We start from the raw sequence: 21,648 nt of genomic DNA, 5'->3' as shown, positions 1-21,648 counted from the left end.
TATATATTTAGCTCTTTGATGATTACAAAAGTCCCATAGATATATATGTAGATGCTAGTGACCATGACATTTAGAATGATATTTGTCCTAACCAAGGAGAGCCATCTCAGGGTCTAATCAGGCATATCACAGTGATAACTAACCAGACAATTACTGGCTAATATTTATTTCTTACAATCTTCCTAAAACTAAATATTTAAGCGTACTGCTTTTTTGTAAATGAGGAGTTGAAGCTGAAATCAGCAATTAAAGGACAGCTATCTGCAATGTCAAAAAATATATGTTGTGCCTAGAATTGTTTTACTTTTATCATACAAACTGGTCATCAATTGTAAATTGGACGATTAATTGTCCCATATTTATGTTCCTTTTGATTCTGCGAATAAGAAATGAATAACACATTGATTATATAATATTTACCACTCCATGGCATTGCCACTATATGACCTTACCAACTGTAGGTGGGCGTTACCAACTCATAACTGCCAATTGCAACTGGTGTATGAATACAACAGTAACACATCTGCGGCCCAGCAAAATAAACCAATGGAAAATAAACCTTCTGCCGTAGAAAATTAAATCTAATAAATGTAACCTGTTCATATGCATCAAATATTAGTACTACATTAATTATTCCTATATCGTTTTCTATTATCTTACGCACTATGTTTTTATGCTGCACAACATGGTAGAGCTGTTAAAAGGCTCACAGCTGAGAATGGCATGGAAACTTGGAATTCCATTAATTGTGATTTTTTTTTTTCAAATTGCAAGTGGTAAATATAAGCATTGAACTGCTTTCAGTTGGCAGTTATGGGCTGATAATGCCAACTTGACAAAGGCAAATTTAACATAAATTGCATTGACCAGTTGGCATTACCAGCTAAGAACTTTGTCCACTTACGTTGGCATTATCAGCCCATGATTAAATATCAATGTCACATTACAATTATCATGACTTAGGATGGAACTTAAACAACATTTTGAACCTTTTGTTTGTATCCTTTTCCCACCAGTTTATACATTACCATTCTATATCATTGGAGAAATAACAAGGCATTTGACTGGTCAATGAAAACAGAAGTAACAAGGCATTTGACTGGTCAATGGAAACAGAAGTAACAAGACATTTCACTGGTCAATGAAAAGATCAGTTTTGGCTGTATACCTCACTTTGTGATAAATCTTCATTTATTACTTTCTCATACCAAAATGAAGTCTGTATGCTAACTGTTAATGACAGCAATGAGACAATGTCATGAACAACAGAACTTGTGAGACCTAAAAGGTCAATGGTAGTAACTATCAGACAAGATTTCAGATGTTGACAAAAAAACAACCAGAAAGGTTTCTTGTTTTTGCTAGCTAAAGCTGAAATAAAATATTTCAAATAGCATAATGAACATGTACCACTGCAAACAAAATACATTGGGGCTATCCCCTAAAGGAGTTCCACTCCAACCATAATGCTTTGGGGCTATCCCCTAAAGGAATCACAATACATTGGGGCTATCCCCTAAACGAGTTCCTCCAACCATAATGCTTTGGGGCTATCCCCTAAAGGAATCACAATACATTGGGGCTATCCCCTAAACGAGTTCCAGCCCAAACAAATTACACTGGGGCTATCCCCTAAACGAGTTCCAGCCCAAACAAATTACACTGGGGCTATCCCCTAAACGAGTTCCAGCCCAAACAAATTACACTGGGGCTATCCCCTAAACGAGTTCCAGCCCAAACAAATTACACTGGGGCTATCCCCTAAACGAGTTCCAGCTCCAAACCACAATACATTGGGACTATCCCCTAAATGAATTCCTGCTCAAACAACATGCATTTGGACTACCTCCTAAAGGAATCCAAGTCTATATACCAAAAATGTGTTCCAGCCCAAACAAAATCCACTGGGGTTATCCCCTGAAACAAGTTCCAGACCATGAGAATCTCTATATTGCAGCTATGACAGTAAAGCTGCATGTAATATATTTTTTTCCCTTTAAGCATGTTTTAAATGTTGCCTTACAGGCATAGTTCCCCAGTTTTGTAATAAATATCTGACCTTTGATTTTGATATAACAGGAGTGTCGAGCCAGACAGTTTATATATGGGTAAGATATCAATCTGTTTACTAGTCAGCCGATTCCAACAGCAGTTAGCTGCTGTTTTACAGATAATGATCTTTAACTTTATAACATCACAGACTGGATGTTCTCCTTATTGATACATGTAACCTCATATAAAGTACTCTTTATCTTATAACACGAAAAGAAAGTATCCTAAGGAACAAGATATCAAACAAAATTATCTTTATATTTTGTTGTGCAATTTTAATATGAAAACAATCTTTTGAAATTTGTTGTTCACAAGATTTTGTGATAATAAAAATAAAAATATGATAAATACTTCTTAAGAATTATATATAGTGATAACAAACTTCAAATTTCAAAATCCAAGATGGCTGCCTGTCGGCCATTTTGCCTTCCTGATCAGACATTCTAGAATACATATATATGCACAATTAGGGACTAGAGGGAATCTACATGTTTGAAATGTTTCAGCTTAATACAGTTCATAAATTATTTCTTTGACACAAGTAAATCTGCTGTAAAAACCACAACACAGAGATGTAAACGCTCAGCTTGTAAAAAGGGATTTAAACCGTGTCCTTGATAGTCATATTGTATCTTTAGGGCGTCTTAATCTTTAATAAAGCAATATGTGAGTAAGTACATGGTTTTCAATAAAGGAGAGTTCAATCAACCTGTAAACAAAATTCTTGTTCAGACATGCACTTCCTTATTTAATTTCTATTTCTTTATTTGTACAGATTAAATACCAAAGTTCATACGGTAGTTCAAATAAATTTGTCTCAAATTCAGTCTGGACTCTCCAAGGTTTCCTATATATATATATATATATATATATATTGCACATGAAGATCAATTATGTAACTACTGCAAACCATTTAATCATTCATCTTTCTTTTCTATATTCAGTTTTTTACTGTCCCCTGTGTTATTTCTGGAACCCATCATCTTATTCCCAAACTGCTCTCATGAGCATGACAAACAGCAAAATACGGAAGCTAAAATTGTTTGTTGGAAGTTGCTATAATGATAATTGAACTGTGTCTGAATTATTTATTAACGAATGATATATGCCATTTCCTGTTTGTCGATTATGTTGGAAAACAGGCAAAATATTGATTGTCTAATAGATTTATCTCCACAAAGATCAAATTCTTGTTTAGAAATGACTCAGCTCTACAATATACCTGCAATGCTTTGTTCTTATCATCCTATCAGGTCAGATATCTTCCGACCTTTGACCTCTTCCGTTGATCATTATGTCCAGATATAGATGAGGTTGGGTTTTTACCCAATGGTTTGTGATAAGCTTTCTTTTTCTCACCTGGTCATGTCATCTGATTTCTTTTGTCTAATGGATACATTAACAACGTTGTAAAAACACAATGAATGCAATATGTATTTCTCTAATCAATGAAGTATGGTTTTACAATGCTGGAGTATTTGAATATACATCTATTAACAAAGCCTTAGTATGATATTGGACACCACTCAATGATGAAGTAGACTTTCCCCATTTATGTGTGGGGAGAATATATACTTCATATTTTGCATGTATAGATAACTGAATTAACACACAATTATTTATATTATGATCATCTATGAATTGTCCACCCACATCCTTCAAGGAAGTTTAAGAAGGAAGCGAGTCTGCTATTTAACGGAACATGCCAGGATATCCTTCATGTATAGAAGTACATCATATATATACATTCAAGTACCATGAATCATTTCCATAGTAAGATTTAGATCAGAATTGTTTTTACTCCTATATTTTTTCAATATAATTAATTTTAACCTGAATGTCTGGGCATGTTTGAGTTTGATTGATCATGAGGTTCCTGTATTGCTCACCTGTCTTTCATTAATGTATGAATAATTATTCAAAAGACAGCTAGGACACATGGGGGGGGAAAAAAACCCACCTATGTCAATGGGTGTTCAAAGCAAAAAATTGCACCAGGTAAGCATCAATATTATTGACTTAGTTAAATCAATAACGAGAATCCCTTGCTTTTGTATTATCAAATAGCTTACATAAATCTCCACCTGATGAAACACATGTTCCTCTATCCAGTTACACATGTTCTTCTAAAAATAGACCGGTATTTCGCTGTTTACCTGATGATATACTCCGATACTTAAGGTTTTTTGCTCATATCTGCCAGTATTTTACATACACAGAGAATCTTAATGAACTTCCGTATGAATCCCTGTGTTACAAACCAGAACATGTAAACATTGTTTGTTCTGAATACCAATGACGCACATCACTTCAGAAACAATTGACATGTTGGCAAGAAATCAGAACATTATAGATGTATCTATATTTTTACTCTTCAATAAAAGTGTAAATGCCCAAAATATCCAGCTGTATCTATTAATAAAAGCTTTGTTCAAATCAATTTGAATACCTGGCAATATTTTATCATTATAATTACTGGGGTAAAACTATCCTACTTAACTGATCCACCCACAATTAAACAATCACCAAATGATTATGCTGAACGAAACATTTTCCCATTTCTGCATTTGTTAGTAGCTGAGTTAGTTAAAGGGGCCAGCCATCCAACCTCAGGTGAAGATCAGAAGTAATTGGTTTGCTCCCTATCCTTTTTGGTTTGTGTTTCTTGGGAAGATGAGAAATAGACCAGCCTTTGCTGTTGTGGTTGTGTGTTTGGGCAACACTTTACTCTCATTGCTCTCGATGGCATGCGACATGCCTCTCATATGTTGTTCAGTGAGGTAGTCACCAACTACTACAAGGAGATGCTTCAACATGAACATGGAAGCTTAAAATTTTGTGTTGGTAGTTGCTATAATGATAATTAAGGGTTCAATACCCGATCAGATGTGAAAAGGTATGGGGGTCTGTCCGACAACGTCGGTTTTCTTGGTATTCAGTTTTTTTCCCCCAGGTAAGACCCCATTAGAGAGTAGAGCCCTCACATGCTTTAATCCAGGCCAAAGGGAGTGATTATAGTTGTAAAATAGAAAACGTTTTTAAGAAAAGTTATTGTAGCTTACAGTATCGTAATTTTTTTATTTATTGTGTAATAAGCATTAGAAGGGTTCAAAACATTGAAAACTTAATTGAAAATGAATACGTAAGCATTTTGATTCACCTGGAATAAACACAGGTAAGGCCTACTGCCTGACAGCTTGCTATAATGAACTAATATTGTAAACTAATGAAATACTTCCATATATATATACAGGTTGAAGCTTCCTTCACATTTTTATCACTTTATACTAAATTCAGTGCCTTTGGGGAGAGCCTTAAAGCCAGCTGGTGGACTATATAGAATTCAGATCGTTTATCTGTCTCGACAGGGGATGTGACCAATCCGCATGTAAACCTTATATGTAGTATAACAATGTTAAAGGTGTCTCACTTGCCTTTGAAGGTTTCCTAGAACCATATGTACCTCAAGTCAGATGTCAAAACACCTATCCCAGAAGGAGTTGGTTTTCGTTTGCTCATGATCCCCGACAAAAATTTTAATTTTAAATCTGTGTATATTACCTGCCACAGTCATATACTAAAAGTGATGGTGGTGTTGACATTTTGAAGCTGAACCATCACGATTGTTATTAGAGACCGACATGAAATGTTGCTATGTGCAAACATCACTGTAAGAGTAACACAAATAAACTAAATTCTTAGGATGCTTCCCATAATACAAACATTAACTTTCAAAATCAAGCACTGAATTGTAATACCTAAGTTGTTTTGTTCATCAAAGTTCTAAAATCAATACACATGATTTTAATCAATTAAAATGAGAATTTAAAACCTTTTTTCAACAGTTTATTTCAGATTACTGACTTTTTATCAAAGATTTAATCTCAACTAGAAGATATGACCCTGTGTAACATAATCTGGGCTAGTGTATTTGACAACAGGTGTGACATTATAAAGAGTATGTGTCGGAGAATCCCGTATACAATGCACGTTAATGTTTTAGTAGAAATATTACCTTGTCCAAAGGAAATGTAATTTATGAAACGTGTGGTTCAATACCGAGAACATGTTAAGATGATTCATCAATATCTATCTGTGTCTACAAAGGAGTAAATTCAAGTTGTATATAAATACCTGGCACCCTGAAGTACACACCCTGGAGTAATAAGTGTTTCTGCTGGTCAATAATCTTACCTTTAACTATAAGAAATCCTTTCCATATCCCCAGGTAATTAGCATACCTATTGTAATATTTGGACAGTGTGGTCATTCATCAAAGAGATAGCTTCCAAAAGTGATAGGTCATAATTTCACGAAGTTGTACTGATCTACACACATCGGAATACACAGTAAACATGGAAGGGTCCACTGGGCACTGGGGGTGATATAGCAGTGTAGTATTGATACAGGAAGGGGTCGTCTCAAAATGTTGTTTTGAGGAAAACATACAAGTAAGAGAATGAATAATGCGTTTTACTTGTTTTGATAAATTCATCTTAAAATCTAGAGAGGACTTAAACCATAAAATTATGTGTGGAGTTTATTTTGATTCTCCTAACAGCTAAATTACATACCAGGGTAAGTTACAAACAGAAATCAACAGTTCCCAATTCTGAAGTAGGATAGTCACCATAGGTTCAATGAGTGCATGCAAGTCATTTGAATATATGATAACGTTAACCTGAAAAATTCTGACGCCTGAATGATGTTAGTTCAAACACTAATACATAACTGTTAAAGCATTTTTGCTATAGATCCATATGAAGTGTACTTATGATTTTTTGATAGATTAAAATAAATGTAGGCTATTTACATTAACACCAAATAGGTCATATATCTTATTCTAATTTATACCAGAACTATTATAATCAATGGGAGGTCTAACCTCAACTCTTTAAATCAATAGAAATTGAGAAGAATTATCACTCTCTACATTACTTTTTTTTTCAAATTAAAAAATGTTATCAACCAAAATAAATTACATGTTTCGACACCGACAATTAACATAATACAGTGTACACATCACTGTCTCAACATGGTTTCTACTTGTTTTAAAATCAAACTGCAATTGAATCAACATATGTACACATATCATCCTAATCTATATTTAGAAGTAAGGAGCGTACTGTCTACAGACAGTGTGTATTAATTATCTCACAAACACACACAGTCTAGTGTAAACAATACAAAAGATTTGTATGTGGTTTTTTGTGACTCCTGGAGTCATTGATTTTTCTTGTCGACCAGGGCTGCAATATACCAAAACTTGACACTTGGCCATGTAGGTAACTATAGTACACATGGCTAGAAAAAAAGATTTACACCTGAATGCCATTCCCTACAATGTAATTAGGCTAATTGGCAGAAACCTATGACAGTAAGTGACAAAGGATGTTAGATTCAGCATAATGGATCTTTATCAGTAGAATTGTTATGAAACAAATTCTGAACAAATGAATGGGGTTCACCTTCTCAGTCCACAGACCAGCCATCTTGGATTATAAACATGACCTTACAGTTCGAAACTCTAAATAAGACTCTAATTACTACGCCATATGTCTTTGATATAAAAATACGTTTTAATAAATAATTATATGGCTGATAACAAACTGTAAAGATGAACAAAGATTAATTATGTCCATGCAAATACATAACTTTTATCTGCTTTTGTAATGAATAGATCATAGTAAATCTCTTATTACAGGACAAAAGGTCTTAATTAGTTTATAACTTGAACAATGTAGTAATCACAATTCAATGCACTGAACAATATGGATATCACCAATACAATATACTATATAGCCCTTGAACAATATGGATATCACCAATACAATATACTATAGCCCTTGAACAATGTGGATATCACCAATACAATATACTATAGCCCTTGAACAATATGGATATCACCAATACAATATACTATAGCCCTTGAACAATGTGGATATCACCAATACAATATACTATAGCCCTTGAACAATATGGATATCACCAATACAATATACCACAGTAGTATTGCCTTTGAACAATAAGAATATCATCAATAGAATGTACTGTTTTGGACAATACAGATATCACCAATACAATATACAGTACTATAGGCTTTGAACAATGTGGATATCAGTATCACAATTACAATATACTTTGCCTTGAACAATGTGGATATCACCAATACAGTACAAATCCTGAACATGGAATGGATAATTGTATATGTATAGACGTTTTGAACATATCAGATACTATGAACTCTATTTGATGTCACTAATGTCCTAATTATACATACATAGATATGCATGCAACCAACTATATATATATAGACCTTGGTTAACAAGGATACATGAAAGTCAGTGAACAGCAACACTATACTATCATTATCACAATATATAGAGAGAAAACACAGCGACTGATAATATTTATACTTATAGAGAACTTTACACTAAAGCTTGGCAATAGTTACAGGTATCATACATGATCAGCCCTTTTCATTGTCATTCTTTATGTCTTCAACATAAAATTATCTTCAAAGGAGAGATTATATATTTACCTTTGAGCTCTGGTAATCAAAGCTCCTTGTTGTATAAACTTTTGAGAACCTCTGGTGCAAAATAATGAAAATAAGACAGATTTTTCACAATTACACATGATTTTAACTTTCATAGCAAATGTCATTTCTTGCATGGTTTGACGTGAAAACTTGTATACTTAGAGCCCTCATAATCATCTCAAACTTCAGGCCTTCACCCGTGTACTGGGACTACCTATATATATATACCTATAGAGCAATGCTTTGGATGATAATGCTGTACTATCAAGTCTTACCAGGCAATCATATTCAGGTGACCTAACAAAGTTTTCCCCTAAAACAGCAGTTTAACCTGGCCAATTCATTCAGGTGAACTAACAAAGTGTTTTCTATATATCCCCTTAAACAGCAGTTTAACCTGGCCAATTCATTCAGGTGAACTAACAAAGTGTTTTCTATATATCCCCTAAAACAGCAGTTTAACCTGGCCAATTCATTCAGGTGAACTAACAAGGTGAATTAACAAAGTTATATCCCATCAAACAGCTACATTTGTAGTTACCTGGCTATCACATTCAGGTGACCTAACAAAATGTACATATGTATCCCATTAAACAGCTAGTTACCTGGCCATCACACTCAGGTGAACTAATTATATAACAAAGCCTTTTCTACATCCCCTAAACCAATTAGTTAACCTGGCTACCACATTCTGGTGAACTAATTATATAACAAAGCCTTTTCTACATCCCCTAAACCAATTAGTTAACCTGGCTACCACATTCAGGTGAACTAATTATATAACAAAGCCTTTTCTACATCCCCTAAACCAATTAGTTAACCTGGCTACCACATTCAGGTGAACTAATTATATAACAAAGCCTTTTCTACATCCCCTAAACCAATTAGTTAACCTGGCTACCACATTCAGATGAACTAATTATATAACAAAGCCTTTTCTACATCCCCTAAACCAATTAGTTAACATGGCTACCACATTCAGGTGAACTAATTATATAACAAAGCCTTTTCTACATCCCCTAAACCAATTAGTTAACCTGGCTACCACATTCAGGTGAACTAATAAAGGGTGTGTCATAGTTTACCTGTAAATCACACAAGGTAGACTAATCTCCAAAGCCTTATTTTTTTTTACGATTTTCCCTTAATTCATTTTTTATTCATATTCAGATCCCTCAGGAGAGCCAATGCATTTCTCATCTTCAATTCTCAGTGAGTCACACTATACCTACAGACAGTACCTATATGGAAAAGATTATCATGCTCTGTCCTGCTTAAATGAACAAATGTTTTAGATATCACATTATCTCCATCACCAGAACCTCCTGCACTTGTAAAGAACAATGCTTCAGTAAAAGCATTTTTCTTATATTGTACAGGAAGTAATTTATAATCACCACTTGTAATATAAGCAGATCTAAGAAATTATCGTTTCCTGACTGAAAATGAACGACTCAGAGCTGGCCCAGTGATTGGCTTATATATAGTTGTCTCTATATATTATATCTATTGTCCATTAAATCATACGCTGTCCTTGACTTAACTGACCAGAATTACCTCGCTATTTAATGGAAACATGGAGAATTGTTTACATTAAAATTGATATTATCACTATAATATATATAGCAAAGGTTATAAACAAATAAGAATGAATGCAAATTAAGATATTAATTTTCCAAGAAAACACATGGGCTACATTATATGTTTTGTCTTCATTTTAATTACTCTAAATTTCATCTAAATCTGTTCATGCTAGCCATTTGCTTTTTCGTTATTAACGAGTCCTTTTTTGCTCTAAAAATTATTGAGCTACCACTACCAATCAGCTAAACAAAATATCACAAGTGTTTATGAATAACATATAACTCAGAAGTACTCTCATATATTCCACAGGAAAAGTCATAAAAAATCAGGTTATTATATTTCATAAAATAAATAATTGAATGTGATCTGTCATAGAAAATCTCCCATCAATAAAGTGAAGTATCAATACCCACCATGTAAAGATATATATCTTACAGAATTGTCTGATGATATATGTGCAGATTTTACCTTGAATTAGTCAGGAACTGAGCAGCCGGGTCATGTTACAGAGATTGTGCATTTTCTCTTTCAGATCTAACATCATATCCTAGACACAATGAGAGCTCAACATGCAATCCCTGTCCGGCATGTTATGCTCCTTCACCAGTAGCTATCTCCAACCCCCTTCCTCTTCCTCAATTCACACGCAAACTACTGATATATCAGAATTACTCAACAACCATCAGGCTTTTGTCATTACCACAGGTAATATCAATGAAACTTAATTGGGCCTGCCAATATCTCTCATTTATCCGATCAGTTTCCATCTTCCAACTTATTTGCAAGAAATGTGCCATATTCCCACCAAATACTACATCTATAGATTTATGACTAGATCTTGGAAAGGATAATGTTAACTATGAACACTAGATATCTTATTTTTCTGTCAAACACACCAAAAATGGGGGTGGAGGATGTTGTAAAAATTACATCATAATGGGACCCTGTCCCAATTAAAATTACCAGTATTTCCTATGGTAATTAAAACAGCTAGAGCTCATTCTTTCAATCTTGACTCTACAAGGGATTGAACCATGGACATGTGGTTTATCATAGTCCTAAGCTCAAAGGATCAAACTCAAGACAAGTTCTCTCCAGCTGGGCAGTATAGTCGCAGTTTGCTTTTATCAGTTATAGTAAAACCAAATTCCAAAAACTTGAAAATTTACTACATACAGAATATTCCCTTCCTAGTCCACGACAAACAGTCCCTATATCCAAAAGGATTGAAAAGAGGCCTGTTGTATGCTAACTTGCAAATGACTAAACAAGTATATCAAGCTTCCTGTCAACCTCTGTAGCTACCTGGATTGCTATTTCAACAGGTAAAGATCTTGTGTATAGTACACATACAGGTCAACCAGGATCACAGGTGGGGAATTCTTCACATTTTCTATACAGGTAAGATGCAGATATATATATTACTGCAGGTAAAGGTAGAGACATAAATATATTCACTAAGTAGATTCCAGCGCATATAACAGTGTCAAGAATGTTCAGTATGTTATACCTAATTAGTAATTACACAGCTGTGATAATGTACAGCCAGGGTTGTTTTGTCAATAAAGTAGCAATATTCTGCAAGATAATGATATTATATAATCACCAAGGCATGAATATAAATTATAAAATTATATATTATGACAAATTAGGATTTCTTTCTCATAATTTGTTAATCAAAACAAGCTCCTTGAGGAATATGCATATCTTTCCACAACTACAATCAAATGTTAATTTAAGTTAAGTTATTCACTCATTAGACAATTAAGAGAAAACCTGGTATGCAATTATCACATGTTTAAAATACCTAAGTTTTTTTTTAATATAATGACACAATTGTGTGGGGTTTTTTTCTATTTATATATATCTGCAATAAAGCAGAAAGTTTCAAGCTAAAATAAGAAGCTTACTCATCAATGAGACTAGTGATATTTAAAACTAATACACATGTATAAAAACTAATACACATGTATAGATTGCTTATTGTGACATTTTATGGTTTCATCTTTCCCATGTTAATCTCTCAACAATGGGTCATGTTAAAACTCTAGCCCTTTGTTCTTTTGTTTAGGGGACACAAACCGTCTTAGCTCTCACATAAATTAAAACCTAGCAACACTTCAGGAAATTAGCTGAGGTTGGCCGTGGGTCATTTAATTTACTGACCACTAAGTACAGCATACAGAGCTGATCCCAAGATGTACTGGGCTGTATAACAGGATGAGGTTAATACTCTGACCTTGACCTCCAAGAGATAGAGCTATATAGCCACCTCACTTTAATCATATTCAACCACGATGGTCAAATTCCCCCCATAACATTCCAAGAATTCTTCAATTCATTTCAATTGAAAATCCAGGACAATCTTGATGTGTTCCTGTAGTAGAAGTTATCCAGGTGGTCAATGCTTTGAATGTAACATGAAGTTAATTTCCAGACATGAAATGAAGATACCACAATTTAATATAATAGGGTTGTTGCATGGCTAAGGAAATCCAACCCTGGAAAAATCACAGGGTAAAGCCATTTTCTTCACACACATGGCTTGATAATGTAAAGAAGGTGATAGACAGATATGGGTGGGGAGCCTATATGCTACCACTTCAGGAAATAGTAAAGTCGAGCATGACAGATAGCAATTTTATCATTATGATGATATATCTATTTATAATTCTAGCAGATTTTTATACTTGGGAAGTACTGGCAATGAATGAAATTCAGGAAGTGGAGTTCGTGCAATAAGTTGGTCATCATGACATCTATTTCTTTGTTAAATGTAAATTATGATATTTGGAAATATGATCACAATAGAACACAGAATTGAGAGAAAACCACTCTGATATCATCATAACTTACCTATTCCTCCTAGTATAACACTAAAGGCTATAATTTGAATAACAATTATTGGTAATTCATAGTATACTGTAGTCTACCTACGTAATCATATGTGCACCGTCTGCTTACACAAACACAAAAAGAGTAAACTTAATATAACCATGTACATGGAAAAGTTTCAATGTGAAATCTAGATCTGTTATGAAAAACTTTATTTTTCATATAATTATTATATCATCAGAGATAGCTTCAGCAAAAACAATCCAGAGTCTATAATTAAAAGACAGAAGAACAGTGCATGAGGTAGCAAACTTTTCATACATTTCAATTAGTGCACAAAGGTTTGGGTGTGCTTATGTAAAAGTGGAATGTAAGGTTCCTTTTCTAGCTCAGAAATAGCAGGAGTTTTCCTTAGTCTATAGTGGTAGGATATTTGCTTTGACAGTGAGAGGTCACTAGTGCGAGCCCCAGTGCGGGCAGGGTATTTTTCACTACTCCTTATATTTTACTATTACAGATATGGTGCTGTTGACCATCCCAAAGAAACTGGGTTGCGGATGTCTTCTTCGGGGATGAAGACTTTGTGAAGGAAGGAGTAGTGTAGAAGTGGAGAGCATAAGATTACCTCACAAGCTCAGACTAGCGGGATTTTCTCTTTAGTGGTAGGATGTTTGCCTTAAGACCGTAAGGTCGCTATTTCGAAGCCCAGCACTGGCAGGGTATTTTTCATTACTCCTTCCTATTACACTTCCAGCGGCAGGTGTGTTTATTAATGAATATGGTATTAGTTTTTCATGAAACTATACTTTTACCAGAACATATCTTTCAACGCCTATGTATTACACTTAATTATTTTGACATATATACACAAATAGAAAAAAATAATAAATGAAAGAAAACAGTGTTCATGACTACATGTACATGTGGTATATCCAAAATGTTGTAAAACTTTTTGATGAGATAGTTAATATATCTTCAATTCCCCACCGACACTCACTTTTAGTGAAGAGGAAAAAATGGGGAGATATTTTTATGGTCTTATTTTGAAACATAAGTGGGTACAGGATATACAAGGATTAAACCCTCTGAAGTCCTGATTAATGTTTTTCAAAAGGATTCCTCCTCCCTTTTATTCACTATCAGCCCCTTAATTATCCAGGGTTCGTCCCTGTCCTAGCTATCCAGTGCACAAATAAGACTAGCATGAAAAAGATTCTGTTTGATGCATCACATTACCTCCTTGAACAAATAGTAATTTATACTACCTGTGTGCACATTTTATATACTACAGCCTAATTTAAATACTATAGTAAATTTGAAAGGACTACAGCCTAATTTAAATACTATAGTAAATTTGAAATAAGTAAGCTTAGCTCTAGATTCTAAGGGCCCAATCTGTTTTTAAACATCTAGATCTAGGTCAAATTAACTTTACAGATAATTCATGATCACCAAATATCGATCTACTTATTCTGATATAAATTTGGTAATCAGAAGTCATGCCTAACGTGGCTACCCGTACAGACCCTGTCCTGACACGGCCTGCCTAACTGGGGACACACGTAACATTGTGTGACAGTCGTTCAACCTGAACTGGCTTGCTTGTCCGTCAATGGCTTCAGGCCACTTGAACTGACCGATCTTTGCCGCGTCAACGTGTAAACCAAGCAGTCATAATTCAAGTTCAACTTCCTACTTATAAAACACTGGGAATAATTGTCATAAAAATACACAATGTTCGTTGACAAATGCAGTAACACTTTGTAACGTTTGCCAGCACCAGGCCAAATCGACTCGGTGATCAACAACGAGTGATCTTGACTCGATATACGCACCTTGCATAGTCGCATGTAAAATTTCCAATGAACAGCACACACAATGCAAGTAAAACTCACCTGAGACTGTTGTCGGTTACTTCTAATCCAAGAAAGTTTGATCTAACAGAGCGATAACCTGCTTGTTCTTGCTCCTTCATAACAAACACTCAGCCATGTTCCAGACCTATTTCTGGTACCCACGTGATAAATGGTGTATGACATCAGAGATGGCACTTTTGTTATGGTGACCCCTAGCGGCAAATATGAACGGTATTCGAAGAATAAACAGCTGTCAGTCTAGTCTCATGTCATTGATTTTCCCCTGCGAGAAATCGAAACCGTTATGATATGGATGTATTTTCGTGTTAAATAAAATCTATCAATTTCTTCTCCGAATACAAGCCACGCCCCAAAATTACATCACGTTACCGACATATAATTAGATTTAATGGGATTTTTAAATACCCGATTCGTGATACTGTCACAGCTAACTAGACACTATTGTACAAAAATTACACGCTTAAGAAAATACCCTTAAATGTCCAGAGCGCGAATTATATTATATTATATTATATTATATTATATTATATAATATATTATATTATATTATATTATATTATATTATATTATATTATATATTATATTATATTATATTATATTATATTATATTAATTATATTATATTATTTGTCCCTGCTTGAACTGAATGGCAATATTTCAATCCAGGATTAGCACCATAGTAATTTAGAAAATATTTCGAGGCCATAGCACTTTTGTCATAAAACAAAAGAAGACGTTTAGGACCTTTTAACATATTTTGTGTAATAATAATTAATATGCTGACAAAGTGGACATGACATATCTAAAATGGCAATAATTTCACTCTCTAGAAGCCAATCTTGTATTTTTCATTCTGACTGAATTTCCTCCGTTACCTACCACTATTTCACAATCAGCTTAAGGGGAGGTAACTCTTACAAAATCACTCCCTCCGTGTTGAACCAGGCCGCACCAAGTAATCTTCCCGTTAAAACGCACTTGTCTATTAAAAAAATGAAATACGTGTCACTGTGCTAAAATAGTTTATTTTCCTGAATGATGCAATTGTATGCATGATAACAAAAAGAAACACTCTTCACGCTGACTGAATCAGAAGAAAGCATCAGGGGGATTCACACACACACACACACACACACACACACCCACACACCCACCCACACACACACACACACCCACACACACACAACACACACACACACATATATATAAGTGTCCATACTTCGTGTCATCAGCTGGAGTAATTACATCATCATCCACAATAACGTATAGAGATGCGTCATCAGCAAAAAAGTTTTATGTTTGACTAGTATTAATTTCATGAGTTAATCATAAATGAATAACAAGAATAAAAAGACAAAGAATATAACCTCAGGTGATTAGTTTAAACGTATTTTATTGACATTAAAATGACAAAGGTATTAGTCAGTAAGTTTTACCAACTTATAAATGACTTCTCCCGTAATAATGACATGATGACATAAATATACATTAATCACGTGATGGCAATATACAAATAGTATACAGTATGATACGGTAAAGACAAGAAAAGACAATGTAATGATAGTTACTCGAATCTTCCCGACCTTTCAAGGAAATGTTGTGCAGCTTTGGCGATTTTTATATTGTCAGCTGGAGAAATGTTAGGGTCACCCTTTATAGGACCGTACCATTTAAAGATCAGCAGTGAGCGTTCTTCTTAAATTGACATACAAAGGACACCAGCAGAAGTTTTAAAAGGAGAGGCAGAGCATTCAAATATAATACGTTGTTTTCTGGCTGATAAATAACTTTGAAACCATTTCAGAAGATGCCCAAAGATAATATATTTTCTAAGTTTAAATAGAAGTCCCCTGTGCCGTACCCTATTAATGGCTTAACAAGTCATATATCTTTATCTTTATCCAGATTTATTAACTATTATATCATATATAGAAATCAATTGATACACTTTAAACCTCAAAGTTAGTCGCCTCTTACGATCATGTAATGGGGCAGCAGGTATAATTCTTACGCCCTAACTACAGGGCTACATATACAAGAAGTGATATCAGTAGGTCTAAATACTGGGGTCTTCAAGCAGTAACATTAAATAATTTCCAAGACTGAGGGATTTTTTTAAATCCAGAATCAATTGCTTCCGGAAAGAGGATTCTTGGAGGTGATGTAAGAGAGGGTAAATGATTCTTAATAAGCTTAGGCGAAACATTAAGAGAGAGGTCTTAACGTCTTCATCGGTATCAGAAAATTACAGATGACTAAGGGGAGGTAAATCAAATTCAGAACTAGCAGTTAGAAATACAAAAGAAATTGTTTATGTTATTATCAACATTGAAAAGGAGAAAGGATGACGACGCATGAGAAAAAAAAATACTTATGGACTCTATTTACCAGGAGGAAAATATTTATCAGAAAGAGTGTTATGAGATTTATTTAAATGATTATTCTTTTCATGTCTAATTAGATTAATGACATTATTTCGAGAGATTGTCTAAATTTTATAATTTCTGGTTTTACCAGCAAGAGAAAAATGTCCATGTTCGATGCTTCGAATGGAAATCAATGCACTACAACTGTCTTACTACAAAATGGAATTTTCAATCTATTTGTAAATGTATATTGTGTCACTATTCTATGTGTAAATGTTTATTGTGTCACTATTCTATTTGAAAATGTATATTGTGTCACTATTCTATGTGTAAATGTATATTGTGTCACTTTTCTATGTGTAAATGTTTATTGTGTCACTATTCTATGTGTAAATGTATATTGTGTCACTTTTCTATGTGTAAATGTATATTGTGTCACTTTTCTATGTGTAAATGTATATTGTGTCACTACAGTTCTAAGTGTAAATGAATATTGTGTTACTACACTTCTATGTGTAAATGTATATTGTGTCACTATTCTATGTGTAAATGAATATTATGTCACTATTCTATGTGTAAATGAATATTGTGTTACTAAAAAACTGTTGTCAAATTATATTAACTGTCAAGTTTCATGAAACGATTCTAAAAGTTATCATATTTGGGAACCTTGGCGTGAACAAATTCAAACTTCGTAAAATCTCATATGAAACGAAAACAAATTTAAGATACTTTTGTCACATAGCTCAGAAAACTAAAAATGTAAGGGACAAAATCAAACGGATACAGCCATTTTCATGACGTGTGATTGTCCATATTATGACGTCACAATCGATTTTTTCTAATTAGCACAGCCAATTGAAACGTTCCGTGTTATATTACACTAGTGACATACACAACAGACCGAATATATGACAGTAGTAATGACGTCTCCATAAGACTTCATCCTATCAGTATTTATTAGTCACACATATTCAGATTGACAATAAATACAATTTGACGGTCGTTCATTGATTGATCAGAACAATCGGGTCCTGTAATAGTATTCGTTCAGCTATGTAAGACTTTTGGGTATTTGTTTCTTGTCAGATTTTACAGATTTCCTCTTCAGACTGGCAAACGCGACAATCTCTTGGTAAATAGCTACATTTGTATCTTTATATGTAATATTTATTGAACCACACGTTCGTATCGGGCACATTCTGTCGACATGAGCGCCGATTTGACAGTAAGTCCAGCTAGATTGTAGCCAATGGCACAGAGTTGGCAGGCTACTACCTTGTGCTTCAGCATGCACCGTTCTCTGATGAATTCTTCGAATCGTCTGGCAACTTTTCGGGCCTGGTATATGTCCATGAGGTTGACACAGCTTTGGACCATGAGGTAATAAGCAGCCAACTGTCCTGGGACGTAACACGGGCGATCTGGACGATCTCGGCCCCCCGGGAGGGTCAATTGTATGAGCGCGTCGTCATCACCACACGGAGTCTTTATAGCTATCGCCTTCTCAAACTGTTCAGCTGCGGTCAGTGTTGGATTTTTGTGGTCGATGAGAAAGTTCCCATACATGAGATGAAGGCTTGGAGAGTCGGATACCAGACTAAGAGCTTTTCTGAAGTATAGAATTGCTTTTGCTTCGTACTCCGACGACATTTCTTCTTCCGATGTCTGATTTAACGATTTGTTGCCGTATAAACATGCTATATTGCTTAAAACATTGGTATAAGACGACGCGACTAATTCGGGGGCCAGTTCTTCTATTGCAAGAAACAGCCAAAGAGCCTTGTCAGCGTCACCTTGTTGCGTGTACGCATGTGCAAGTGGCTTTAGAAGGGCGGGAATGGAGCGTGCTGTGAAGGTATTGGATCCGGTGGTGATGTACCCAGAAGTGGCAGTGTTTAAATTGACAACTTTCTGGAAGCATATTTTAGCAAAGTCTTCTCCGATATTCATGCAGCCAAGATTCCACAGGATATGTACACTTGAAGTGTAGATGGCAAACAAAGGCTTCAGCTCTCCTGGTCTTTCTTGGAACTTTTGAGATGTAGCTTTTACGTCAAAACATCCAAGTCTGTTACACGCTTCCATCAATGCCGTGAATGGTGTTCTAATGATTGTTTCAACTTCTTTCTTCGTCGCGTCTACATCATCCTTTGGATAGCGACCAATGAGGTTGAGAGGCGGGAGGAAGTACAGTGGTATCCTGTGCACGTGAAGTGATACAGATATGTATTTCAGGAATTGCATGATCCTGTCCCCAAGTGACTCCAATGCCCAGGCCTCGGGGATGTAGCAACCTCCTCACATAGATAATAGAATATGTTTTTCATATGGTAAGACGTTAGGATAGATCGTTCAGACAGGCTGGATTTCAACATCACCTTGACAACGGAGTAGCAAGTTTTCTGGAGATTGGACAAAGAGTCGGAGAGCATGCGTTCCGCCTGTACAAACGATAACCTCCATTCCTCTGACGAGTCGCTAGTCTGTTGGCTTCCGATGGCAACAAGCAAACAGCCATCTACAACAGATCCAAAAGAGTCTTATAAGATACTATAATACTGAATATGAAAACAACATATATGGAAGGTAATGTTATCTTAAAAAAAAACTGCTTCAAATGTGACAAAAATACAATGAAAACGTCGTCATTACGAAAGTACAATTGATAAACAATGACGTGTACACACTTATTTTCTCTACACGCACAACACATCAGAGCATTCGAGAAAGATGACAACAAACTTGAAAAATAACACGTACCTCGTACAATATTCTGGATGAGGGTATCATTTGGCCATTGACACCTCCGTGCCCTGTCCGCCCATCCTTTCGCCACTGTCGGCCAAGTAGAGCATGGAAAGGCATGCACGAAGTCATACGTGTAACCATGGCATGCCTTGTTGATCTCTGTGATGGCGGGACCTGTTTTAGTGTACACAGTAGTTTCACTCTTCTGTAACACGTCGGTGACAAACTGACCAACACGAGAGTATACAATCTCCGTACGGCCCCCCTCATTGACAAGCCCGGATGTAAACGCGGTGTTCAGAAGGTAACCTTTTGGTGTTATGAAATTACCAATTCGACATCCTGGTTTTTTGAGCATCTGTCGGCCGTGAGGAGTGACACGAAGTTTGACATACCCGGGACATGAGGACGATTCCATAACAGCGAAAGGTTGCTGCACTTTTCCAGAATCACCTAGGGAACTTCCGGTCAAGTTTGTCGAAGAAGGAAGGCACTGTCCATTACAATCGGCATCGCCTTCACGAGTTCCAGAAATATCTGTCTCTCCTACAACGTAGCTAAGGTAGATCATATCAAAATCGAAATCTACTTCCGGAAAGAACTGATAAGAGCCTTCTTCGCTTTTCAACAACCGAGCCAGATGCAGATCGTCGTAAGAACTGCCAACTTGTATGACGTCTATCCCTTGCACTTGGGCTTTCAACTTATCCGCGAATAGTTGGAAATTGTTCCGGAGGAACTTCATAGCTGTTTTGGTGAGATCATGGTTTTTGATCAGAGTCGTGAGGGCATCTGCATACACACCGAGTACCTGATGGTTAGGTTCCATGTTGAAGGTTATACCACACACTACGTCTTGATAGATCCCGTGTTACACAGTCCGACGGGTTGTAGCGTTCAACGTATGAATATATACACTATCCTCGACAGGACCAACCATGTATAAAATGGTCAGTATCAGGTGGTCAATGCAGGCCAGTGACTCATTACCAGACAACCAGTACCAGGAAGAAATTAGGACATTATTATTTCTGACGCCAATTAAGAGAAAAATGTCTTCAATACACACGGTAATGGGTTTTCTGTTGAGATATCTAGTACGAAGGTTACAATTCAATCACTATACAAAACGAAAGTACACTATGACACCAAAAGGTTGAGGATTTCCCCCCTTTTGATTACACATACAGCTAACCGGACAATACTTTGTCCATAGACAACACATCCATCTGAACAGTCCTGTGGTCATTTTTGTAGACTGTGTACATATCTGTACATGTGTATAGTTGTACCTTATGTATTTCTCAACACATAACCCGGGTCTAGCCTGTCCATGTGAGCATGTTAACGTCACCTGACTATATTTTCATTCCGAGAATCCTCGAAGGCGCATGCGCAGCCACATCTTCTCGCACACCTCACCCCATCGCGCCCGGAAGCTATGGCAATAACCTGCATACTGTTGTACAAATGTAGGACTATTACATAAAAGCCTAACGATACATGATTTATGTTATAATTCAGAGATCAGATCACAGTGGACTATATTTATAAATATCCTACAATTATCCTGTCTAATGGACTTCTTATATTGTAATGATAGGTTTTGAACTAGTACCCTAGTATTGATGATTTTATATTAC

The 21,648-nt window shown here is 35.5% G+C and overlaps 2 protein-coding genes across 7 annotated transcripts in view; both read right to left on the bottom strand.

Annotated features, from left to right (window-relative positions):
* The window catches only part of LOC117324372 (signal-induced proliferation-associated 1-like protein 2), a 77,343-nt gene extending 62,326 nt beyond the window's left edge, over positions 1-15,017 (bottom strand). For 5 of the 6 annotated variants that reach the window (XM_033880183.1, XM_033880181.1, XM_033880185.1 and 2 more), the window contains exon 1: positions 14,908-15,017. The gene's annotated coding sequence lies outside the window, so the exon portion shown is untranslated. Of the gene's footprint in view, positions 1-6,246; positions 6,397-14,907 lie in introns of those variants that run through there. The other variant, XM_033880182.1, reaches the window with a different exon arrangement.
* Positions 15,018-18,162: 3,145 nt separating this feature from the next.
* On the bottom strand, positions 18,163-21,375 carry LOC117324371. Its single transcript, XM_033880180.1, has 2 exons — positions 20,018-21,375; positions 18,163-19,775 (listed from the first exon to the last, which is right to left on the bottom strand). Exons 1-2 carry the CDS (start codon positions 20,832-20,834, stop codon positions 19,489-19,491), a joined length of 1,104 nt encoding a protein of 367 aa, XP_033736071.1. The 5' UTR covers positions 20,835-21,375; the 3' UTR covers positions 18,163-19,488.
* Between the last annotated feature and the right edge of the window lie 273 nt (positions 21,376-21,648).

Source organism: Pecten maximus, chromosome 3, assembly GCF_902652985.1.
Source record: "Pecten maximus chromosome 3, xPecMax1.1, whole genome shotgun sequence".
Lineage (NCBI taxonomy): Eukaryota > Metazoa > Mollusca > Bivalvia > Pectinida > Pectinidae > Pecten > Pecten maximus.
Note: the sequence above shows the minus strand (reverse complement) of the source record. Positions and strands in the feature narration are given on the sequence as shown.

Excerpts from the sequence above, each read along its gene's own strand:
- LOC117324371 (XM_033880180.1), bottom strand. The coding sequence starts at position 20,834 with ATGGAACCTAACCATCAGGTACTCGGTGTGTATGCAGATGCCCTCACG. Across the intron at positions 19,776-20,017 it reads CATCCAGAATATTGTACGAG|ATGGCTGTTTGCTTGTTGCC; the intron begins GTACGTGTTATT and ends GATCTGTTGTAG.